This window comes from Pogoniulus pusillus, chromosome Z, assembly GCF_015220805.1.
Source record: "Pogoniulus pusillus isolate bPogPus1 chromosome Z, bPogPus1.pri, whole genome shotgun sequence".
Classification (NCBI taxonomy): Eukaryota; Metazoa; Chordata; class Aves; order Piciformes; family Lybiidae; genus Pogoniulus; species Pogoniulus pusillus.
This window is the reverse complement of record NC_087309.1, coordinates 35268488-35293175: the sequence shown is the minus strand read 5'-3', so window position 1 is coordinate 35293175 and position 24688 is coordinate 35268488. Positions and strand designations below refer to the sequence as shown.

Sequence of the window (24688 nt, the reverse complement as noted above, 5' to 3'; positions counted from 1 at the left end):
GCCTTTCAATTTTTTATGCTTGTTGTAGCTGTTTTAAGCTTTACTGCTGACAGGCTCCTGGTGAAATGCAAGTACCTTAAAATGTTCAGTCCTGGTACCAGCCAGAAGTACTACAGAAGGACCCAGACTCCAGAGAGCAGCTGGAGGCGCACCTCTGTCCTTACCTGCATTACACCTCGCTCGTTACTGAGCGTCCGCAGTTCATCTGAGTGTGCCACACATATCTCGTGCAAGGCTGCCAGGTCACGAGACAGGTCAGTTCTAGAGTGCTCTGTAGTGTCTGGAAGCTCCGGAACATTCTTCAACAACAAGAAAAAGAGATGAGAGCAGATGTAGGATGCCAAGCATCTGGGGAGATAAATTCTGTCTCTACAGCCGACACATTTGTTTTGTACCACAAGCAAATACTGCGATGTTTGACTCTGCAGCTCAGTCTCTAGCCCACCTTTCTGTTATAACTTAGAGATTTCCTTCTCTCCTCATAAATGGAGGAGAGATGTGTTTTATGAGTATCTTGCAATTTCTGCTCCTGCCAGAAATGCTCAAAGATCTGGTATTGACTGGCACATTACCACTGAACTGAGCAGAAAGCTACCACATTTAGAGACTTGTAACCTTCCCTTAAATGAGGGAGATTTATCCATTAGGTGCTTAAAAAAAAAAAAAAGAAATCTAAAATGAGAGAACAGCAGCAACAAAACTTCAGGAAAGACCTGTAACTATCAACTGACTAATTAACTACCTAGTAACTCAACTAATTTGTCATAAACCAATGTCATCAAGAGTAGATTAGTCCAGCTGTTATTCTCAAACCAGCAATTTTCAGAAACCTCATGAAAAACCTGTCACTTAAAGAAAATTCATGTATCATGATATGCAGAAATTGCAATCTACCCAGAAAAAGGTAACACTGACAATCTGCCTGAATGCTACCCTCATTTTTGTATCTTAACAAAATACTCTGAGACATCTTCTAGGTCACTTTTAAGAGATCAATTCAAGAAGCTGGGCACATTTGTTTTAGATGGATTCTTGGTGTAAAAATATACAAATAAAACAAGAGGACCTAACTCATGTTACAGCTGTCATACACAAAACAGCAGCTCTTTAAAATAACACAGTGACTGTAGCATACTTTAAAACTACAATATCTAGAATATACACAGTGACACATTTGGTAATGCAGAAGTGAAATTCAAACTGTTTTAAAGCAATAAAAAATTTCAATCTCAATGACACAGGTAAGAATTTTGGGGTTTTCAAGATCAGTATTTTTAAAGTATTTGTGGCCAAAGTTTATAATCCTCAGTTATAAAAAAACATATTTCAGCCTTTAATTTCTACAGAGACACAAAATAAATAAAGTCTAAGATGACAGTTGGTGGTTTAAATTCCCTGATAGGAATTTAAATATGCAGTTTCTCAACATGAACAAGAGAAATCTATTGCTATAAGCATTCAATATTGTGTGGGAGCTGGTGCATTCTTGCGGTAATTAATAGGAAGTATAAAGAATTTTTCATTTACAGTGTTGCTGTGTAACTTCCAGTGAAGTTTTGTTAACCACTTACCCCAAGTTCATCCAAGAACATGATCATGCGATGTTTGTTGCTCTTGATGAATGGATTGACCCCCTCCATATATGGCTCCTATTAATTTTTAAAAGCATTCATTAGAACAAATCAATGCCAAAGTAACTGAAGTGAATACGGTGCAGTCAAATGACTGCAAAAATTAGTCGGTCATCTCAAGTGATCTTAGTTTTTCAAGTGAACATCAAATGTCAGATGACAGACCTCAGGTAGGAAGTCCCTTCCAACCCCTATATTTAATTCTGTTCAGAGGACTTAAGAAATTTCCTGCCATATGCATACTGACATGAATTTACATTCAGAAGGATGTCTTTAGTGCCTAGTAACAATGAACAAATGCTCAGCTTTCAAAGGTATGAGCAGGAGTTCTGTCATTAACATCTACATTACAAGTTCTGTGTGTCAGAGAAATAACTTTAAATGTCAGCCTGAAGACACACCTAAGGCAACAGATTAGTCTTTGGCTGTGTTTTGGCCTGGGAACTAAGATAGACTAATTTTTTTTTATGTCCTCTTGGTGTTGTAATAAAACTGCATTGAAAGCTGGAGTTTTCTAGGGCAATCAGAATCATCAAATGACAGAGGTCGGAAGGGACCTCCAAAAATCACTGAGTCCAACCTTCATGCCAAAAGCAGGATCACCCAGGTAGTCTGCAAAGGAATGCATCCAGGCAGGTCTTGAAAGCCTCCAGAGGAGACTCCACAACCTCTCTGAGCAACCTGTTCCAGTGCTCTGTCAGTGTTACTGTAAAGAGGTTTCTCCTCATGTTGAGATGAAATTTTCTATGTTCAACTTTGTATCCTGCGAGGAGTATAACAGCATTTGCCAGGGGATGCAGGGAGCAACTAGGAAGGCTAAGGCCTCCTTGGAATCCAACCTTGCAAGGAATGTCAAGGACAAAAAAAAAAGGGCTTCTTCAATTATACTGTAGGAAAAACTAAAGCTAGAGGCAACGTAGGCCCTCTCCTGAATGAGGCGAGTCCCCTAGTGACAGAGGACACAAAAAAGGCAGAGTTACTGAATGCCTTTGTCTCCATGTATACTGCTGGAGACTGTCTTCAGGAGCCCCAGACCCGAGGCCTCTGTGGAAGACCTGACAAAGGAGCAGTTTTCCTTGGTTGATGAGGACTGGCTTAGGGAACAGTTAAGAAATCTGAACACCCATAAATCTGTGGGTTCTGATGCATGCATCTGCAGGTGCTGAGGGAGCTGGCAGAGGTTATTGCCAGACCACCCTCTACCATCTTCAGTAAGTCACGGTGGTCAGGAGAGGAGCCTGGGAACTGGAGGAATAAAACATCACTCCAATCTTCAAAAAGGGTGAGGAGGATGACCCAGGTTAAGTATAGACCAGTCAGCCTCATCTCCATCCCTGGAAAGGTAATGGAGCAATTTATCCTCAGCACTGTGCTTAGGCAAATCAAGGACAAGGGGGTCATACGGAGCAGCCAACATGGTATTTCCAAGGGATAGCCTTTTATGAGGACATAGCCAGGTGAATAGATGACCTGGATGAAGACACAACGTGCAGGAAGTTTACTGATGACACACTGGAAGATTATGCTGCTATTCAGCAAGACTTAGGCTGGAGAGTTGGGCAGGGAGAAATACAACAAGTTCAACAAAGGCAAGTGTAGTGTCTGCACCTGGGAGAGAACAACCCCAGGGATCAGTATAGGCTGGGGACTGACCTGCTGGAGAGCAGTGAAAGGGAGAGGGATCAGGGGGTCCTGGTGGATGGAAGGTTGATCATGAGCTAGCAATGTGCTCTTGTGGCCTAGAAGGCCAATGCCATTGCCATTCTGGGGTGTATTAGAAGGTCTGTAGTTAGTAGGTCATGAGAATTTCTCCTCAACTGCTACTCTGGAATATTGTGTCCAGTTCTGGGCCCCTCAGTTCAAGAAGGGCCTCAGGGAACTGCTTGAAAGAGTCCAGTGCAGAGTCACAAAAATGATTAAGGGAATGGAACATTTTGCTTATGAGGAGAGACTGAGGGAGCTGTGGCTCTTTAGCTTGGAGAGGAGACTGAAGTATGATTTCATTAACATTTATAAATATGTAATGGGTGAGTGCCAAGAGGACGGAATCAGGCTTTTCCTGGTGATGCCCAATGACAGGACAAGAGGTAAGTGGTGGAAGCTGAGGCATAGGAAGTTCCATGAAAACATGAGGAAAAAAAATCATCTCACTGTGAGGGTGACAAAACAGTGGAACAGGCTGCCCAGAGAGGTTGTGGAGTCTCCCTCTCTGGAGATATTCTAGACTCTCCTGGATGCATTCCTGTGTGATCTGGTATAGGTGATCCTGCACTGGCAGGGCACCTGGGCACTTGATCTTGAGCTACTTTCAGCTGCCTGTAGAAGGCCTCATCAACAGCTTATTGGATTAGTAGCCTGTAGTAAACACCTACATCATTCATGTTTGCATGTCCCTTGATTCATAGGCTTTCAACACTTTGATCATCTCTCCCTGGGTTAAGCTTAATGCATTCTAGTTGCTTACACAGAGAGCAACTCCACCACCTCACCTTGTCAGTCTATCATTCCTGAAAAGTACATAGTCATCCATTACCACATTCCAGTCATGCAAGCTGTCCACCATGTCTCTGTAACTGTGATGAGATCATAGCCTCATGACTGCACCCAGATCTCTAGTTCATCTTGCTTGTCATGCTTCTTGCATTGGTATAGAGATACTTCAGAGACTTCGTAGAGGAGCATCTGTTACCATTGTGGGTATCACATAATCCACCATCCCCTACTGCATCTGGGATAGCACTGGAGCTTGTATCCTGCCTCACAATTGTCCCAGGTTTTTCTTCAGTAAACCTGTTTTTACCTATACCCCCTTCAAAATTATTTTAAAGACCTATCAACCAGCCCTGCTAGTTCTCAGGATTCTTTTTCTTCTTAGAGACAAGCATTTCCTATCTACAGTCAGCAGGCTAGTAGTCAGCAGCTTGTAGAACAGCTTATGATTAAAGAACAAAATCCTGCTGTTGGCACCAGACCCATAGCCAGGCATTAATCTGCTAGTTTTTTATGTCTGCGCCCTCATCAGGTGTAGCTACTGGTGTGACAGAGGTAAAAACTACCTGTGTTCCTGACCCCTTCACCATTTGTTTCAGGGCTCTGAAGTCTTCATTACTTCTTAAGCCTACTCAGAAAACCATCAACAGGCAGTAACCAATTGGATGGACAGGGCTAATAAGTTTTCCCACTACATCCTTAACCCTGGCCCCAGAGAGGCAACATACTTCCCTAAAGACTGGATCAGGCCTGCATATAGGGCCCTCAACACCCTTCAGAAGTGAGTCTCTGATGACAAGCACCTGTCTTTTCATCTTAACTGAAGATGTTTTAATAGGCTTGCTCCCTCCTAAGCCTCTCTGAATGATGTTAAATTAGACAGGCTTTCATAGTTAGTGCTGGTTGATTTCACTTGCAGAACATTGCTTTTGGTGAAAACAGGTTCACCACAAACAACAAATCTATTCTTCAGGGGCACCTGAGGGGGTTCTGTGGCTACTGGAGTGCCACACCTGCCACACTTGAAAGGAATTTGTCTCCACTGATCTTCAGTTTCTGAGTCGTCCTGTTTGGAAAGCTAGCAAGAGGGTAGGGAGCTCTCAGTGTCATGATTTTCACGTACCTGTTCAGACTGTTTAAGGGACAGTAGAGCTTGATTCCACCAGTCCAGCTTCCTATCACACTCCCCAATAATGCATAGCCTTTCAAATTCCTCTTTCTAGGCTGAGTAGGTTATTCACCTGCTCACAGGGGACACAGGTGTAGATCCTGCAGTCTGACCATGACAAGCGAGAGAGTCCAGCATTCCCCACAGCCAGAGGCCTGGACACCTCCATGTTTATGATGGACCTCTGAATCGACACAGTTGTTTTGGTAACCACTTTACACCAAATTGCAACCACTGCTGTTCCTACCCATGATCACATGGGTTACCTCAAGAAAACTTCAACAACAAACCCAAGTGACTCAGAACCTCTCTCTGCTGACTTTGTTGGGTGATATTAGATCCCTGCACTCTTGGGGCATTTACATCACCCAGTGTGGCTGAGGCTCTGCTCACATTTCACCTGCCTCTCTTGCAAGAGAGACCAGCTCAGGGAAGGAGGGGATGCTCTGCTCTCCACATTCTGACTAGTTTCTGCTCTCTGGAAGGCACTGTGCCATGCAGTACCAGCTCTCCAGCCTGCCATAGTGACAGAGCAGCCCCAGAGCCTGAGATCGCAGACACAGATTGCTCCAGTTTGATTTGCAGGTGTTTAAATCACCTACTACAGATGCACCTCTGCCTATGCTTCACCTGCCTCTCTCACAAGAGATGCTGGCTCAGGGAAGAAGGAGGGGATGCTCCACTCTCTGGGAAAAAAAAAAAAAGGAAAAAAAAAACCCAACCCAACCAACAAAAAAAAACCCAAAACCAAAACCTGCCTGCACAATGGCCACATGCTCCCAGCTGTTTGACCACACCCCATCCCTGATGTGCTCGCTCACTGCATCCCAACCAGCAAGAAAGCCACTCTCTCAGAGTCTGCAGTCTGAGTGCCCCTTCTGGTTTCAAAGGGTTTAAATCGCGTGGTTTCCCCGACAATGCCCCAGACACATCACCCTCTCAGGCACAGAGAGAGATGCCGAATCTTGTGGGATCTCCTCTCTCTCAGGCTTCATGTCTCATGGAACACCCTGTTCTCCTCTAAACACCACAACACAGCCATAGAGCTAGCTGGGGCTGAAGCTGCCAGTTTGCAGTTTGCAGTCTGAGCAACAGGTACATTTGGTTTACATTAATTGTGTCTAGCAGTATGAAAATGAATACAAATAGAAGGGATGCTTTAAGGGGGCCTACCAAAAAACTGGAGAGGGATTTTTTAGGATATCAGGGAGTTAGAGGACTAGGGGGAATGGAATGAAGCTGGAAATGGGTAGGTCCAGGCTGGATGTGAGGATGTTCTTCAGCATGAGAGTAGTGAGACCCTAGAATGGGTTGCCCAGGGAGGTGGTTGAAGCCTCATCCCTGTAGGTGTTTAAGGCCAGGCTGGATGAGGCTGTGGCCAGCCTGATCTAGTGTAGGGTGTCCCTGCCCATGGCAGGGGGGTTGGAACTAGATGATCCTTGTGATCCCTTCCAACCCTGACTGATTCTATGATTCTATGAAAGTGCTCTACTATAGAAAATAGCAATGTAAGGAGTAAATAAAGGCAGAGTGAACTCGGGGGAAGTGGAACAGTTGAGTTTCAGTTCTTAATTTGTTTCAGAATCAGGTAATTGATACCAAGATGGGAATTTAGGCTTGATTAGTCACCATCTGAAAGTTAATTACTATATACAGATAGAATATGTGTGTGGAATAGAAGGCTGAGGATGGTTTTCCTCCCTCTCTACTCTGCCCTGGCAAGGTACATCTGAAGTTCTGTGTTCTGTTCTGGGATCCACAGTTCAGAAGAAACAACAAACTACTGCAGAGTCCAGTGGAGGTTACAAAGATGAGGCAGCTCTTCTACAAAGAGAAAAAAGAATGCACCACACACTCCTAGAAGCTGGGTTTATCTGTGTTCTTACAGCTTCAATATCTGGTATGGTAAATCAGTTCATAGGTGATTTTAACAGCTGGTGTTCCCACTGCCAGATTCAGAATCTTTATGGAATCTAACAGTGTTACTGTGAGTTGCAGTATTGCTTCCTCACAGTTTGGCTGCTCTGGTTCAGACCCACACCCTGTTTAAATGAAAAAGGATAGAAGAAATGGCATAAGGGAGGGCTCCCTGCTTATGAGGACAAAAGGTCATGTCTCAGGCTTTGCACAACAAGATGGCAACTTATTTTTGCAGGTATTACACAGGAACACTGAAACGTAGTTACACATCAGTTCTGGGCTACTCATATTCACCTTAGCTCCAAATTCAACCAGATTTGCTAGATTCTGCACAGACTTGGCGACCAGCGTCAGTGTTCTTGCAGCAGTGGGAGAAGGAGAATCTGGCAGGAACAGAAAGCAGTGAGTTACAAGCTGCTCTGTCCAAAACTTACAGCACTCACAAAAATGTAAAGCTCTTCATTCATTTTTTTTCCATTAAAAGTATTTTTAATTTTATCACAGAACTGCATGTGGAAGATGTCACTTGGTGACAAACTTACCTTGCTTTAATAATGTCCACGAAAACACTAATACAAATATCTGATTTTCTGTAATAGTTACATACAGAACATGTATGCAAAATAAAGTGGTGTTAGTAAGAGTTAGGTGAGGTAAGAACCATTTTCACAAAAAGGAAACTGTTCTGTTGAAAGGAGGATTATTTGTTGTTAATTTTCTTTAAAAGGGCAGGTTTACCTTATTCCTCATTTGTGTATACCCATAAGTGACAAGACATACAAATTATACTTTGAGTTACTGGCAACAGAAAACCAGAGTAAAACACTACATTAAATCTTAGCTTGTGTTCCCATGAAATAAGTCAGCTGCTGTAATTATCATTACACTTAGCACTTTGTATTAACCATTGACTTAAAACTTGCTTTACCAAAGGAAGGGGCATTTGTTTCTTACAAAATTGTTTTTCTCTCCAGTTATGGTAAATGGCCTGGCTGAAAACCAGGTGTGAAATGCTCCACAGTGGACACAGTTATTACATATATGTTGTAATTCTTCAGAAGAATGCTACAAACTCTTCATTGTCTGTCTGCATCTTTACTTTTTTCTTCCCCTCCTCTAAAATTAACTAAAAAAATAAGTTTTAATTTGTACTGTATAGCTGGAACAAATGATGTGAGGTGTCGATGGTTATCAAGTGCTTGGTACAAAACAAGAATTTAAAGGTGCAAGGCTGGAAAACGTTGTTAGCCTTGGAATCTAGAACTTCAGGTTAGGAGAACTGACCCAAGGGAAGTGCATTTTATAAAAACACTTAGGGTTTTAACTTTAGAAATAATCATGACTGTTGAGGTGATAGGACTGCTGCCTGTACTGAGATGTACATGCAGACTTCAGAATACATTTCTCCCTATTTTCTATACTTGGTCTACTTTTTCCCTGCTAAGAATGCAACTGGCAGCTTGGCTCCAAAAGAAATGTCTTTTCCTAAACAGCAATAAAAGCCCTGCATGGAGACTATAAGGTTACCTTAGCAGCAGACAAGAATATTAGCTGGATGTGACTCTCACAGATGAGCATAAAAAGGAATGATTCAGATTTGTAGGTAACTTTTAACACCTGCAGACACAGTGTATCTCAAGTGAGGAGGTACCTAACTTGAATAAAGAAAAATGTATTTTCTGAATCATATTTCTGATTTCCTCCTATTTCCACATCAGCATTTTACTGCTTTAAAAAAAAAAAATCAAGAAACTGCTAGGGAGGGAAGAAGGAAGAGCAATGGCTCATGCAAACTAACTGCCCTCTAGCTTGGCATGATCTTTGTCAGGAAGAAAACAAAGAAGACAAAAATGAGAGATAACATTACACAAACTTCTAAAACCAAGCAACTCAGATCTCTAGGTAGTTTAGTAATAAGTTTTCAGTAGTTTACACCTTTCCTTTCCACTCATCCCAGCCCACAAGCTAAGTTAAAAATGCCCACAAACATCTCTAGGTGCTTAAGGCAACTGCCATGGGATAGTTCATGCCCTCACCATTAAAGCTTCACAATACAAAAGCCCCAAGCCAGCAGCATGTCAGATGTGGTCCCTGATGCTCTCACTCTTGCCCTTACCATACAAATCACCCCTACAAACTGTTTGGAAGAATGCCATCCAATGCCAGCACTGTGCCACAGGCCTACAAAACAATCCTGGTTTTGCCAAGGAGCATTCCCTGATGTTTTAATTAACTCCTGTAGTGCACTCTACCAAGATAGCTTTAAAAAACAGAAAAAACAGGGTAAAAACTGATGTAGTGAGACCATTCATTTAGGCAAACCCATCAGAATTCTCCTATATATGGACTCTAAGTTAACCAAGATCACCATCTCGAATCTTCACAACCTGCCCATTCTAAATGCAACCCTGCTGTCATCTTTAAGAGTTCATATTTGAGACTGATTCTGCTTAATGAGTGACAGAAAAGACTTCTCCAATGGCTGGGAGCTAAGCAGTCATTCAATCATAATTTCCTAGATGCACAAAGGTATTCCAAGCTCTGCAAGTCATTTTCAACTCTGTATGTCTTCTTCATTATTGAGATACTACTGGATATCAGCCATTAATTTTAGCATTGTGTTGTATCCAAAGTGGCATCTGAAGATAACACATTTATTTTTCACACTGCTTATAATATAATCCACACTGTTAAGACTTGTAACTTAAAACTGTGTTATTAAATGCATGTTTTTCTGGGCTTTAAAACAACAGTGGGGATAACCACAACCTAAACTTTAAGGGTGAAAAGCATACATTGTCTGCCTTATGGAGAAGACACTCAAGTAACATAAGCAACATGGCTTCGGGCACAGCCTTCAAAAAGCTTCATATATCAGACAGTATTTTCATACCCACTGCTCTATAGGCTTTGAATTCAACCTGAAGCATATAGTCACCTGAGATGATATTAAACATCCTTGGGTTCAGGATAGCAGGACAAATCAGCCGGAGAAAAACAAAGCCACTGAAATGGGAAGAAAATGGCAATTTGTTCAATAAAGTTAGAGAATTAATGCAAAATTGTGCAATCTTCATGGATTTAAGTTAGCATGGAATCTGAGACAGACACCAACCAATAGGCCTGCACTTTCTGAATCTGCTAGCAAATTATGAGTATCATACTATGGCTTCAATGTGCCTGTTCTTTCAGCTTTTATCAGCTGATTTCCCAGGTGAGATGAAACGTTGAAACCATGGGGAAAGAACTTAACTGTAAAATCATGCTGAAGCCAAGCTCTGGAGAGAAGGAGCCTCTGACCCCTGACCTCCCAAAGGTTTTCCACTGTCTGCTGCAAGGCATCCATCCCACAGCCACCTGCTCCCTCAGGACAATGTAAGGAGGAGCACAGGAGAGGGGGAAGGTCTTTCTTGGCTGCAGCACAGTCTTAGGCTATCTTAAGGTGATCCATACCTTAAAAACAGTACACTAGAGCAGAAAAACAATGGTGTATCTCTTTGCTTTCCTCCACAAAGAAACTTCTACCACCTAGAAATCTAGAAAAAAGCACTCCTCTTTTGACTGCAGAACCAGAAGCTCATTCAATAGAAACCCAGATGAGCCTTCAGTAGCATCGAAATTTATTTACTTTCTGTTCATAGCAGAAGTGAAAAACATCCACCTGAGATACTGCTTTGAAAGAGGTTTTTCTTTTCCAGCATGAAAGAGGAAATTGCTGATTTACGAGTTGGTAGAACTTGACAAACTGAAAAAAAGAAAGCTACACTGACCTCAGCACTGCATCACCTTATTCTGGCCTGGCTCTAAGAACATGATTAAGAATCTAGCAAGTTTATAATCCTTAGGACATAAAGCCTTAGCATCACAAATATCTTAAATATTGCTGTAATCTTTGTAAGCATTATGCAGTTCTGTCACAGAATGAGAGAATCATTGAGGTTGGAAAAGACCTCTTAGATCATCAAGTCCAGCCTGTGACCCAACACCACAACATCAGCTAAACCATGCCACCAAGTGTCACATCTAATCAGGGACAGTTACTCCACCACCTCTCTGGGCAGATCGTTCCAGTGCAAAATCACCCCTTCTGTGAGGAAGTTCCTCCTAATTTCCAATCTAAAGCTCTCCTTGCACAGCTTTGGACCATGCCTTCCTGTCCTGTCACTAATTGCCTGTGAGAAGAGCCTGATCCCCACCTGACTACAACTTCCTTTTAGGTAGTTGTAGGGAGTGACAAGGTCCCCTCTAAGTCTCCTCCTCAGATACACACACTGAAGTATGTCTTTAACAAGGCTGGAAAAGGTTATTTGCAGAACAAAGTGCCAAGTAGCTTACCTAACAACTCTGGTTCTCATGGTGGTATTAGCTGGCCACTTGTTTTGAACAGACTTCTGTAGGCACCCATAAATATACCTCAATGTCCTGGAAAAATAGTAGCTAATTACTCATTCCATTAACATTACAGAACTAAGAAAGGTGGTCAGACAGGGTGTAGACAATCTCCTACTTGATGTAGAACTATTAGTTAATTTTATAAATTAACTAATGGTTAGTTTATAATAAATAGAACCAACTTTCAAATAAAAGTTGAATAATGAATTCATGTCAAAAAATAAGTTATAAATGACAAGGAAAAGTCTTCATTAATACACAGTTCTATGTGCAATTAATTATTCATGTATATTAAATGTTTTATAACTGTTTCCTGTTTCTTAAGTACTATTTCCCTTTATAAAAGGTTTTTTTTTTTAAATTTCTCATTTTTTTTCCTCTTCTTAACCAAAACCATCTATTCTTTCTATAAATGAGTTAGATGTTTAAAAGTTAAGCAACCACAGTAGTAGTCCTCTCCTGTAAGAAAAAGTAAAGGGAAACTTGTGGTTTATTTCACAATGTGTTGAAAGCTCCATAATATACTTAAAAAGAGGGCAACTTTTAATGCTAGCCTTGCCAGCACTGACACAAAGAAAGCATTTTTGTGCTACTCAAAATTGAGGATTTTGTGTACTTTAAAAGATACTGACCCAGACAAAGAGGGCTACTAGTACACTTCACTTTTGGAAAGTATTTGTAATCAATTTAAAGATATATAGTTGTCTGCTAATTACTACTGTCTCCTCATATTTCCACAAAAAAGTAGATTTAGTATCTTTACTGTGATTCCTTCCCTGAGCTCTAGCAGCTTTTCCTTCAAGGAAAAGCACATGTGCTGGCCAGAGACTTTTGTAAAAAAAAATAGTTTTAGTTTCTGAAATGGCTATTTTTTTTAAACCCTGCAGCCAGCCCTAAACACAGTAGTCTGACATTGACTAGCAGAATTTAAATCAATAAGTTCACCATTTTAAGGTGCAACATAATTTACACAAGAACTTTCAAAGACAAATATGAACAGGAAACTGCAACTTACGGAGGCAATATCTCTGCAGCCATGAATATTTTCTCCACCAGTTCTGAGAGTATGCTGAGTAGATGTGCCAAATTAGTGTTTACATCTTCATTTTTTTCTAACTTCGATGGATTTAGCTAGAAGAGAAAAAGGTTGTGTTTAGTCTCCTTTCTAGAACTCCATGCAGTTTCATAATATTACACACTGAATACTGCTTCCAAGTAATTAGAAGTTCTGCTGCTGTATGATTCTCTTACAGAACTCACAAGTGTATTTCAATGGCTTATCAAGAAAGATAATGAAGTGATGGTTTTAAGTTCCAATACACCAAGCTTTTAACAGTTTAGACATCCTCCACTATCCATCCGCATGGCCTTTTGGTCTCTCCCAATCCAAAACTCTGAGAACTCCCACCCTTTGAACAATTAATTTAAACACACAAGTTAGAAGAGTCAATTAAAAAACAGTTTTAGGATCAATATCAGGAAATTTTAAATTAAAATGAAAAGTCAGGGCATTGACTTCTAGGATATCCTGACACTTTAGAAAAAAATAGGAATTAAAAAACTTTAAGTTTTGAAAATTGTTCAAAGAGACTAAGGGAAAAAAACTCACAACTACTAATGAAGTCAGTCTATTTCTCATGTAAACAAGCTTTAGTTTTGAGAAACTAAAGTGTCTGAAGCTGGTATTTAATGTAAACATAAACTGTAACAACCAGTTGCTAATTGTGTTCACAAACCAAAGTATTAGTAACAGTTCAAAGTATTACCTCGCAGGACTGCTTGCTCTCCATTATCTTTAATATGGAATCTTTCAGTGCATGGTGAACAAAACTTGTTGCTGTGGCTTTCATATACTGCTCCATAAGTGTACTTGCTAGAGTGGTGGCACGAAACAAGGTGGTAGCTTCATCTGAAGGTAAAAAAAGACAACAAAGTGAAAGTTTAAGAAAAAGAGACAACAAAAAACAGAGGAAGAGTGTACTGTGTTTATATCACATTATAGCTCAAGGAGGAGGAAACAGGTGGAGCCAGATCCCTTCCCTCCCCACCTGCCCAACGTTCCAGTAAACTGTAGTGTCACTTAGTGCAGTACCTTCCATGCTTATCTCCCTGTCATTTAGTGTTCGTAACAACAAGGACTCCAGCTTCTCATGGAGAAAAATCTTCAGTAAAATGCCTGCCAAAAGTGTTCTATCCTGTCCACAAACGTGTGATAAGGCATAGACCACATGAAGTTCTTTCTGGAGTATGAGCTGAAAGAAAAAACAGAATTTTAATACACTCAGAAGCTTTTCCTAACACACAACTTTAGAAAAACTAATATACGTCTGGGGAGATATACAGAAATCACTGTAAGTATTATTTAATGTCAAACATTGTATTGAAATTCATCTCAACCAACAAAATCATTTTTGCAATGGAAATTAAACAACTTTATACCTCTTTAAACTCACTGTACTCCTCTTCTGGCATGATCTTCTCCATAGAGTATCGTGCTCGAACACGGAGAGATCCTGGCTCGATACCCTTTAGTGGCACATGGGAACTGAGTTGAAACCACTCATCTGTGGCATGTCCTTTCTGTAATCGGCTTAATTGGCAACGCATGAACACTTCAGGGAAAAAAAACATTGCTCAGTAAGTCATCTCCAGCTAAACACTGCTACTACTAAATAAAAAAAACTTCAAAAGCTCAATTTTCAGCACATCATCTTCGTTCACCAAAAGATTATTAATAAGAATAATCAAGGAATTAATAGGAATAATCAGGGGGATTTGCCATTAATATATTGACAGAGTTTTTTCCTCAATGGTTTAAAAGACACCTGTAAACTGAAGAAGAAATATATAAAGCATTCTATGAAGAATAATGCATAAATATATATATATTTTTTTAAAAATGTTGCATGGATACTGACACAACCACGTAGTGAGCAAAGTGAGTAGACTGGACAAGAAGGGTCGGATGGAGGAACCTGGGAACTACAGACCCGTCAGCCTGACCTCGGTGCCAGGGAAACTGATGGAGCAGGTTATCTTGGGGGTGATAAGAGCGCACCTGAGGGACGGCAAAGGGCTCAGGTCCAGCCAGCATGGGTTTAGGAAGGGCAGATCCTGCCTTTCTAACCTGATCTCCTTCTATGATCAGGTGACCCACTTGGTGGATGTGGGGAGGCCTGTGGATGTGGTCTATCTGGACTTCAGCAAGGCCTTTGACACTGTCCCCCACAGCAAACTGCTGGCTAAGCTGTCAGCCCGCGGCTTGGATGGCAACATTCTGTGCTGGGTTAGGAACTGGCTGGAGGGCCGAACCCAGAGAGTGGTGGTGAATGGTGCCACATCCAGCTGGCGGCCAGCCACTACCGGTGTCCCTCAGGGATCAGTGCTGGGCCCCATCCTCTTTAATATCTTCATAGATGATCTGGATGAGGGCATGGAGTCAGTCATCAGCAAGTTTGCAGATGACACCAAGCTGGGGGCAGATGTTGGAGGGCAGAAGGGCTCTGCAGCGGGACCTTGACCGCCTGGACAGATGGGCAGAGTCCAATGGGATGACATTCAATAGCTCCAAGTGCAGGGTGCTGCACTTTGGCCACAGCAACCCCATGCAGAGATACATGCTGGGGTCGGAGTGGCTGGAGAGCAGCCAGACAGAGAGGGATCTGGGGGTGATGACTGATACCCGCCTGAACATGAGCCAGCAGTGTGCCCAGGTGGCCAAGAGAGCCAGTGGCATCCTGGCCTGCATCAGGAATGGTGTGGTCAGCAGGAGCAGGGAGGTCATTCTGCCCCTGTACTCTGCACTGGTTAGACCACACCTTGAGTCCTGTGTTCAGTTCTGGGCCCCCCAGTTTAGGAGGGACATCGAAATGCTTGAGCGTGTCCAGAGAAGGGCGACGAGGCTGGTGAGAGACCTCGAGAATAAGTCCTATGAGGAGAGGCTGAGGGAGCTGGGATTAGTTAGCCTGGAGAAGAGGAGGCTCAGGGGTGATCTTATTGCTGTCTACAACTACCTGAAGGGTGGTTGTGGCCAGGAGGAGGTTGCTCTCTTCTCTCAGGTGGCCAGTGCCAGAATGAGAGGACACAGCCTCAGGCTGTGCCAGGGGAAATTTAGGCTTGAGGTGAGGAGAAAATTCTTCACTGAGAGAGTCATTGGACACTGGAATGGGCTGCCCGGGGAGGTGGTGGAGTCGCCGTCCCTGGAGCTGTTCAAGGCAAGATTGGACGTGGCACTTGGTGCCACGGTCTAGCCTTGGGCTCTGTGGTAAAGGGTTGGACCTGATGATCTGTGAGGTCTCTTCCAACCCTTATGATACTGTGATACTGTGACTGGATGATCTTGGAGGTCTCTTCCAACCTGGTCGATTCTATGATTCAAAAAAGTGCTATCCTGCAAATCTGGGTAGCATTCAGAAACCAAAAAGAGAAGTGTTCAAAATTCACTCTTCTCGTTCCAAACTTAGGCTGGTACCACCATCAAGTCTGCAACTTGAGCTTATTAATTCTTACTTTTTATTACTATAGTGTTGCCGTGGCTTTCTCAAATACTACTATATTTATTTCTTTCATACTACCTCCCTGTTAAAGGCTGTAACACCTTATGTAAATTGTGCTTAAAACCATTCCCAAGTACAACTTGCCGCCTAAATAATGATGACAGTTAACTTCAAATGGCCAAATCATTCTTTATCTTTCAGTATTGTTGGTACCTTGAAATTGCCATGATCCCTGAACTGCAGAAGTTATTTGGAGTCACTAAAATGATAATGGCTAATGCATTCAAGTAGTCTGAGTTTTGGGCTGCACAACTCAAAAGAGACAGGGATCTGCTGGGGAGCTAGAAGGATGATTGTAGGACTGGAATATCTCTCCTACGAAGAAAGACAGAGACCTGGGGCTGTTTATTCTTGAGAAGAGAAGGCTGAGAGGTGATCTTATCAATGTCTATACGTATCTGAGGTGTGGGTGTCAAGGTGAAGGTGCCAGACTTTTTTTGGAAGGTGCTCAGTGACAGGATAAGAACAATGGGTATGAGCCAGAACACAGGAGGTTCCAACTCAACACAAGGACACACCTTTCTGGAGACAGTGATGGAGCATGGAAACAGGCTCCTCAGATCGGCTGTGGAATCCCCTCCTCTGTAGACATTCAAAACCCACCTGGATGTGTTCCTGTGTCGCCTGCCCTAGGTCATCCTGCTTTGGCAGGGGAGTTGGGACTGATTTCTGGAGGTCCTTTCTAAGCCCTAACATTTTGTGATTCTGTGATTGCCTGCTACTATGTCCTTAGACTAGACAGTCAACTGACTTGACGCAACAAGACTTTTCCCCATTTATCAGCTTACAGTGAATTATTAGGCTACTTTCAGTAACAGACTGTTATTAGTTGAGAAAAATTCACAGTATTTACACTGGTCTAGCACATTTTAAAAGTGAAACAAATATACACAGAAAATTAAGGCAAATAATAGTTGATCTCTCCAGATAAAGGGAAGAGTTCCCTTGGTAATAATCCTGATCCAAAAAAAAAAAAAGAATAAAAATATTTTACATGATGAAAACTCATTAAAAAAAAACCAAACCCACACGCTTCTTAATAGTTTATTTGCTAATGAAGCTTTGGCCATATTTAGCAATGAGAGTGCATTTTGACTGTTAGGAACTCTAACCTGAGAATCAAAACAGAAGTGGTTTAGACTTAGTTTTGTCCCAGTCTTCAGACTGGAAATGAAGGCAAATTTACTATGAAACCTTTGTCTAATTCTGCCAGAACAAAACAAAGCCATGAAAGCAACCCTAAAGAAATTAAATTATTGATTCAGAATAAGACGTATTTGAAATCTTTAGAGGAAATTGCTCAAATACATGGACATGTTAAATCTTGCCTTTCACAACCATGAGTCACTGCCACCTCAGCAGAGCCCATCTTTCTATAAATCCATTCATCAGTTTCAAAAAACAAGCTTTAGCACTACTGCAAATAGTAACTGTGTCTTAGTAACTTAGGAAAGGCTAACACCAAACTTGTTTCATGGACTTCCTTGCATGAGGTAACCACTTCCACTATAAAAATGTTTGGTTTTCAACATGAAATACTAATTAATCAACTATCATAGTGAAGCATTAAACCAGAACTTCCACTTCAGTTCAACTGATTGTGCTGTTGTTCCTGGGGATTTACTGATTTAGCTGCCTCCTCCTACCTGACCATCCCAGTTTGCTGTAGCAGAAGTTTCCCAATACATTCTAGAAATTACCTTTTTCTTTTTAAGATGTGTTACATATATTTACAGATTCACTGGATTAGAAGGGACCCTCAAAAGTCATCTTATCTAAGCTTTCCTCCAACTAAATCAGGCTGCACTGAGCCACACCTAGTCTGATCTTGAATGTCTCAATGAACAGGGCATCAACTACATCCCTGGACAACGTGTTCCAGTATTTTGCCACTCTAATTGTAAAGAACTTCTTCCCTGTCCAAACTAAACCCACCCAGCTCCAGTTACAAAGCACTGCCTCTCAACCTATCACTACAAGTCCTTCCTAACATTCCCTTCCCTGCCTTCCTGTAGGTCCTCTTCAGATATTGAAATGTAGCTTTAAGGTGTCCCCAGAGCCCTGTCCTCTCCAGCCTGAACAGCCCCAATTCTTTCAACTCGTCTTCATAGGAGAGGTGCTGCAGCCCTCTCATCACCTTGATGTCCCTTCTCTGTACCATGAAGGACACACTGGATATTCAGTTGAACACACTGCATAAAGATGTATTTATTTGAATACATACTTATGCAATCTACTGTTAAGAGAACCCAAATTTAAAAAGAATTGGTAGTAAAGTGCTTAGTAACAGTTCTGACTATTGCAATACTTTTTAAAAACTAGAAATTATACAGTAATTATGGAATACTCATAGTAGGCAAACTTCAAAGTCAAAAACTTCAAAACTCAAGGAATATTTTTAAAAACAGTGAAATAGCCTTTATGATAGTATGATTACAGTATTTTGGTATTTAACTTTTGTGTATTATGACAAAACAAAGAAAGCAGTGAGACATTTTTGGGCCCTCGATCTGTATTCCATGGGGAGAAAAGCAAGCAGAAAAGCAGATATAACTCAATTAACTGGGGAGAGTAATATCACAAGCTTCTCATGACTCCCACTTCATAAGACTCCACATATAACAGCTGTGGCTGAAAAGAAGAATGCTCAGAAAAGGAACCAATTCTCTTTTTTTGAAGAGTTCAGGGGTTACTGAGGCAATGCAGCACACAGGAATGTTAGATAAATTCTGATTTACCTCATTGTTTTCCCCCTGAACTTCACATTTTCTACAGGACTGGGGCTGGCAGCAGAGGTATGTTCATTCAAGTTGACTTAGTCTAATCCTTATCCCAAAAATCAAGGGACGGTTGGGTTATGCTGTATGAGTGTACCTACCTGCCATCAACATTTACCCAGTCCTGCTGCTAGCATAGATAAGGAAACCTTCTATTACCTCCCAGCAGCTGGAAGTCACCTCTTTAGTAAGGAAGTTACTTAGAGATCCTATTCAAGAACTATACTCTTAAAGATTCTTTTACTAACCTATAGTTTGGTGTAGATAGATAATGACATTTCCAGGTCAAATGAGTAAGAGAAGAGTATAAGAACATGGTCAAAGGTGCAAGTAGAGTCTTTTTGCCTGTCAAAAGCAAAGAATCTTTCCCCCCCGCACTTCTATGCAGAAAGTTTTCTAGTCGGAGAAAAACAGAAAGAGGTTTGAAATTTCATCAGGTTCTGCAAGAAAATTCAAAATGGGTAGTAATTCTTCTACTTTGGTCAAGGTTTTCCTACAAATCTCAAAAAAAAAAAAAATCAAGAAATTAGCACTAAAACACATGTAACAGGCCTGCAACACAATATATGTAAGTGAAAAAATCCTGCAATAGATCACAAACACTGACAGTTTTTGGACCAGATATCTCTGAACACAATGGAAAAGAAAGAAGAGAAACTGGAACAAATCTGAGGAGGGTGGAGAGGGCGTCCTGCCCAGCAGGCATTAAAGAGAAGACAGGTGGCTGAAGCTGTTCAGGAACAAGTATGGTGGAAAATAAGATACCTCCAATAAGAGAACAAACACAGAAGCAAAAAACCTGCCCTAGAACACTGTGTAAGAAGAGAATTAAACTGCTTTTAAAAAGCAGAATTCCATATCTTCTTCACATAATTCATGTTCTTCAACCCCTTTTTTATTAAAAAAAAAAAAAAATCAACAATAAAAGAACCCCAAAACTTAGAAAGCTGATTTTACCAGCTTGCTGGTAACTTGCTGGAACAGGAAAAAAAACAGAGTTGAAGTAGCAGCTGTCTGGGTTATATGAGGAAAACAAGTTCTCAGCAACTTTTGTCAAAGGCAGAAGAAAATATGGATCCTGAGTAGCTTCAGGCTCAAACCCAAGAGCAGTACAAGGAAAGTAAATAGATGAGGTAAAATTGAAGGAAAGCAGGGAAAGTTTTATTTAGAGATCACCAAGATCTGGAATGAAAATTAATTTATTTTTAATGATGAAAGTACTACACTTTTCTTCCCTTTCTCACTGGATGCAATAAAAATATCTGAAAAGAAACGCCATGCAATCAAACCCAAAACTCTGTGGTACTTAGCATTCTATGGCATAGACCAATACCGATAGCTTCCCTTGCTCTTTGGTATGCCCAGTCATTGTGTAACGCAATTGCTACTTCAGAGCAGAGCTTGGGAAGCCATCATGAGACACAGAACTGAATTTCTGTGCATTCATTACTAAAAATTATGCAGGGTAAAAACATCAATGGAAAGCTAGCACCAGACATCCAAAACATACAAAGTATGTGAGCATAAAAACACACTTGATGTTCTTGTGGCAATGTTGGACAAAAGCAATGAAAACTACACAAAGTATCCATTGCTGCAGTTGATAAATATATATATATATATATACACACACACATATATATATGCATCTTTTACAGAAAAATACTTACAGATATCTGGATCTTTACTTTTCTTTGTTTTGTTACTAAGACTTATCTCAAATCTATTAATATCAGATGAAAGATCACTAGGAGAAAAAAAAAACAGAAAGCCTGCATTAACACTGTACTTAGCTTGGCATTTAACATTATTCTAAACTCATGTCAATCCTGAGTTACCATTATCTAAAGACACATTAACAAAGATAACTAGGAGACTACAGAGAATTCAGCCCACACAGAATATGGCTGGAAGGTTGCTGCTGTATAAATACACATACAGATTGTCAAAAATCTTAATTGCAATGCAACTTACAAGTTAAACTCAGCAAAAAAAAAGTTTAAGACTTACTCAAAAACAAATTCCTCTGACCAAACAGGGTTCTGCCCTTCCCTGATGTGTGTTTTTGCTACTTGCACACTGTTCAGGTAGATGTTACAATACGGATTAGTAAAATGCTTTACTGGGAGGGTATGAGCTTCTTCGACGTGCAAAATAAGACTGCTGACCTGAAAAAAAAATACACTAAATCTAATTTTTGCTGCTAAAATACCTAAGATATGAATGACTTTTTTTAATGCCCTGTGTTAATACATGAAAAATGAACAGCAACCAAAATTTCCTAGTTAAGAGCATGGAACAGAAGTAATGGAATCAGGATTTTAAGTGTCATCAATATCAAAACGATTACTCATTGTTACTGAAAATTAATCTCCAGACACGTATTTTTAAGACATCTTGTTTTCTACTTTTAAAGCTATTTTTGAGGCATTAGTGTCTGCAAATACTAATTTTTCTGCTCATAGAATATTTTATTGAAATCAAAGGCTGGCACCTTAAGAGTCATGGACAATTTCAAAAGGAATGGCTTACATGGTGCTTTCCCAACAAATAAGGGAAAATTCTGTTGTGCAATACATTCAATTATATCCCTTTATGTAGATGAGCATTTTCTTCTTTCTGTTAAACAATTATTTAATATTGTCACTCTTTTTGCTTGCTTTTGCAGCTTGAAGCCCCCGATTTCACTTGCTCATTTATTCGGAAGCATCCCAACACCCAACACTATTGGTACTGGCAACCAGTAACAGAATGAGGGGACGCAGACTCAGCTGTGCCAGGGTAGGTTTAGGCTGGATGTTTGGAAGAAGTTCTTTGCAGAAAGTGTGACTAGCCATTGGAATTGGCTGCCCAGGGAGGTGGTGGAGTCACCATCCCTGGAGTGTTTAAAAAGAGACTGCATGTGGCACTTGGTGCCATGATTTAGTTGATTAGATAACAGGTTGGACTTGATGATCTCATAGGTCTTTTCCAGCCTGATTGTTTCTCTGATTCTGTTGCTGGTAGTTGACTGAGTATGAATCAGTAGTGTGTCCAGGTGGCCAAGAATGCAAAGGCACCCTGACTTGCATTAGAAACCATGGCCAGGAACAGAGAGGTGATCATCCTCTGTACTCAGCACTGGTGAGGCCACACCTCAAGTGTTGTGTTCAGTTCTGCACCCCACGCTACAAGAGGGACATTTAGGTGTTGGAGAGTGTCCAGAGAAGGGCAACAAGGCTGAAGATGGGCCTGAAGCACCTAGCCTACAAGGAGCATCTGAGGGAGCTGGCAGTGTTCAGTCTGGAGAAAAGAAGGCTTCAGGGAGATCTCATCACTCTCTACAGCTACCTGCGGAGAGGTTGAAGTGAGTAGGGGACAGCTTCTTCTCTTTGGTGTCAAGTGACAGGACTAGAGGAAATGGTTCCAAGCTGCACCAGGGAAGGTTCAGGCTGGATAGTGCAAAACATTTCCCCAGAGAGATTGTTACCAAACATTGGAACGGCCTGCCCAGGGCACTGGTCGAGTCACTGCCCCTGGGGGTGTTTAAACAGCCTGCAGATCTGGAGCTTAGGGACATGGTTTAGTCTTAGACCCTAGAATGCTGGGCTGAGGGTTGGACTGGATGATCTCGGGGGTCTCTTCCAACTGGACATATATTCTTTGATTCTGTGAACTACAAAATAGCTCTATGTCCTGAAAAACATTCTAATCTATTCCTGCTTCCGCTGTCTGTTAAAAAAATATGTTCAGTGTTCCTAACATTCAGAAACATCAGAGGTGCTTGAAATACATTCCTCTTACTCTCCAACCACTAGAGGCTTAGATATTTAAGACTATCTCTTTTCTGCCTCTGAGGAAATTCTGTCAAACACGGCACTTTAAAGAGGCCAAAAGAAACTAAGCCACAAGCATGGTTCAGCATGTATTTGTTACTGAAATCTGTAATACGTGGTAGATTTTAGAAGTTAAGATTATACAAACACTGACTTCACCTTTATAGTCAAATGTAGCTAGAAAATAACACTTAGCAAGGCACATTTAGATTGCTTGAGGCCACTCTGGCTTTTATACAGGTAAATATTACACCAAAATTTAAGTCACCCTGATTGGTGTCATGAGATTATTTTCATTTCTGAGGTTACACAGTAAGTACATGCAGAATTTACTACTCCTGAAAGTGAAACTGTGAGATGTATCAATATGATTTTGTAGAAAGGAGATAGAACATTCCTCTTGCATGCACCACCAACACCATAGTATCAGCTTCACCTGACGAAGACGCTTGTTTGACGTTCCTGGACTGGTTTTTCTTAAACTGCAAAACATCTGCAGTGCTTTCATCCAGTCCTAAGAGAGAAGCATGCAGAACAGTAATAAAAGAGTCAAATAGAGTCTCTTGCAGCGGAACAGACACATCTAAAAAGCGTATCTGAAGTTTTCCCTCTAGGTTGGAAAAACCTAAGTTTTCTGTAATTCCAAAGCTAAATTCTTGTCTTTACTGAGAAAAATGTAACAAAGAATTTGCAAATCTGAGCCATTTTCTCTTTCAGAAATATCAAGCATTACGAATGGATATACAGTGTCATTTTTACGTATTTTCCACTCTAGTAATATTATATGAAATTTTATTATAATTTATATAAAATGAGGCAAAACTTGTTTGCTTCTGGGAGAATTACAGTTAACTAGTCAAACTGTCCCAGTTTTTCTCTCCAATACTTCTGCATGGCAGTTGTAATACTGCATATACATCACAGAAATGAAAAACAGTATTCACAGAAAAACACAGAGCACATACCCAATGTTCCACCCTTTGTTCACAAATATGTATAGCAGAGTGGATGGATGAGTTCTATTTTGATCAAGGAAGTAAACAGGTTAATACCACAAAGACTATAGAAACTTAGTGTGTAATTTGATTTTAAACAAATTAACTGCTAAGAGGCACTGACAACTCACCAGGCCTCCTCCAAAAAAGTCACCGCAGCATGAGGAAGTTGCTAACAGAGGAGCTTGGCAGAGTGCCATAGGAAGATGTGCTATAGCCTCCTCTAATTTTGGTGCGCCAGACATCAAGTTTTGTGTAGCTCTTGCAAAGCACAACATTTGGGTTTTGACCAACAGATTTCTTACATCTGCACCTCAAAGATTTGTCACCTATTCTCAAAGTACAGTTTACAAATGCCACCAAAAACCTACAACAGTGTTTCAATCTCTGTCTTCACAGTACCTTACATAATTACAAAATAAAACCAGATGTAATTCTGCTATACTCAGCTACACCACCTTATGAGTCAGGTTTCAGCTTTCAAAACTTTCCACAGAAGGAAAAGCTTTCAGCTATTCATCACTAAGTCACAGTAGCTAGTTTCCTTTGTCTCAGGAGCAGCGATCAAAGAAACAAATGCCTCCTTAAATACTCTAACAGAAGTATTTCCTGGATGCATAAGTACATCTCATACTCTCTCATAGCAGAAAAACCTTTCCCTTTAAACGATAAAGCTTAGAGCAGTGTGAATGAACAATGTGCTACAGTAAGCAGGGTGACACCAGTGTGTAAGGCTACATTTTCACCTTTTGTTTTTATTTTGTAACAAAACATGAAAAGTCATGTCATAAAGCAGCTCACAGGATAGTGCTGCTTTGATAATTTATTTGCCACATTATAAGACACTTAATATACAAATAAAACTATCCTTCTATTCACTGTTACAGAGTAAGAAAGTTAAGCTTTCTCAAAAGGGAAATATCTTTAAGCTTCTCTGAGCCAAA

At 40.8% G+C, this 24688-nt stretch overlaps 1 protein-coding gene across 1 annotated transcript in view; it reads right to left on the bottom strand.

Moving 5' to 3' along the window:
• RASA1 (RAS p21 protein activator 1) overlaps nt 1-24688 on the bottom strand; it is a 76537-nt gene that overhangs the window by 1774 nt on the left and 50075 nt on the right. The window contains exons 13-24 of the mRNA XM_064140805.1: nt 23186-23263; nt 20945-21102; nt 20605-20681; nt 14041-14213; nt 13694-13853; nt 13368-13510; nt 12617-12732; nt 11545-11631; nt 10148-10215; nt 7504-7592; nt 1572-1649; nt 165-299 (exon numbers count right to left, since the gene is read on the bottom strand). Of these exons, the coding sequence (XP_063996875.1) occupies nt 165-299; nt 1572-1649; nt 7504-7592; nt 10148-10215; nt 11545-11631; nt 12617-12732; nt 13368-13510; nt 13694-13853; nt 14041-14213; nt 20605-20681; nt 20945-21102; nt 23186-23263 (1362 nt within the window). The remainder of the gene's footprint in view (nt 1-164; nt 300-1571; nt 1650-7503; nt 7593-10147; nt 10216-11544; nt 11632-12616; nt 12733-13367; nt 13511-13693; nt 13854-14040; nt 14214-20604; nt 20682-20944; nt 21103-23185; nt 23264-24688) is intronic.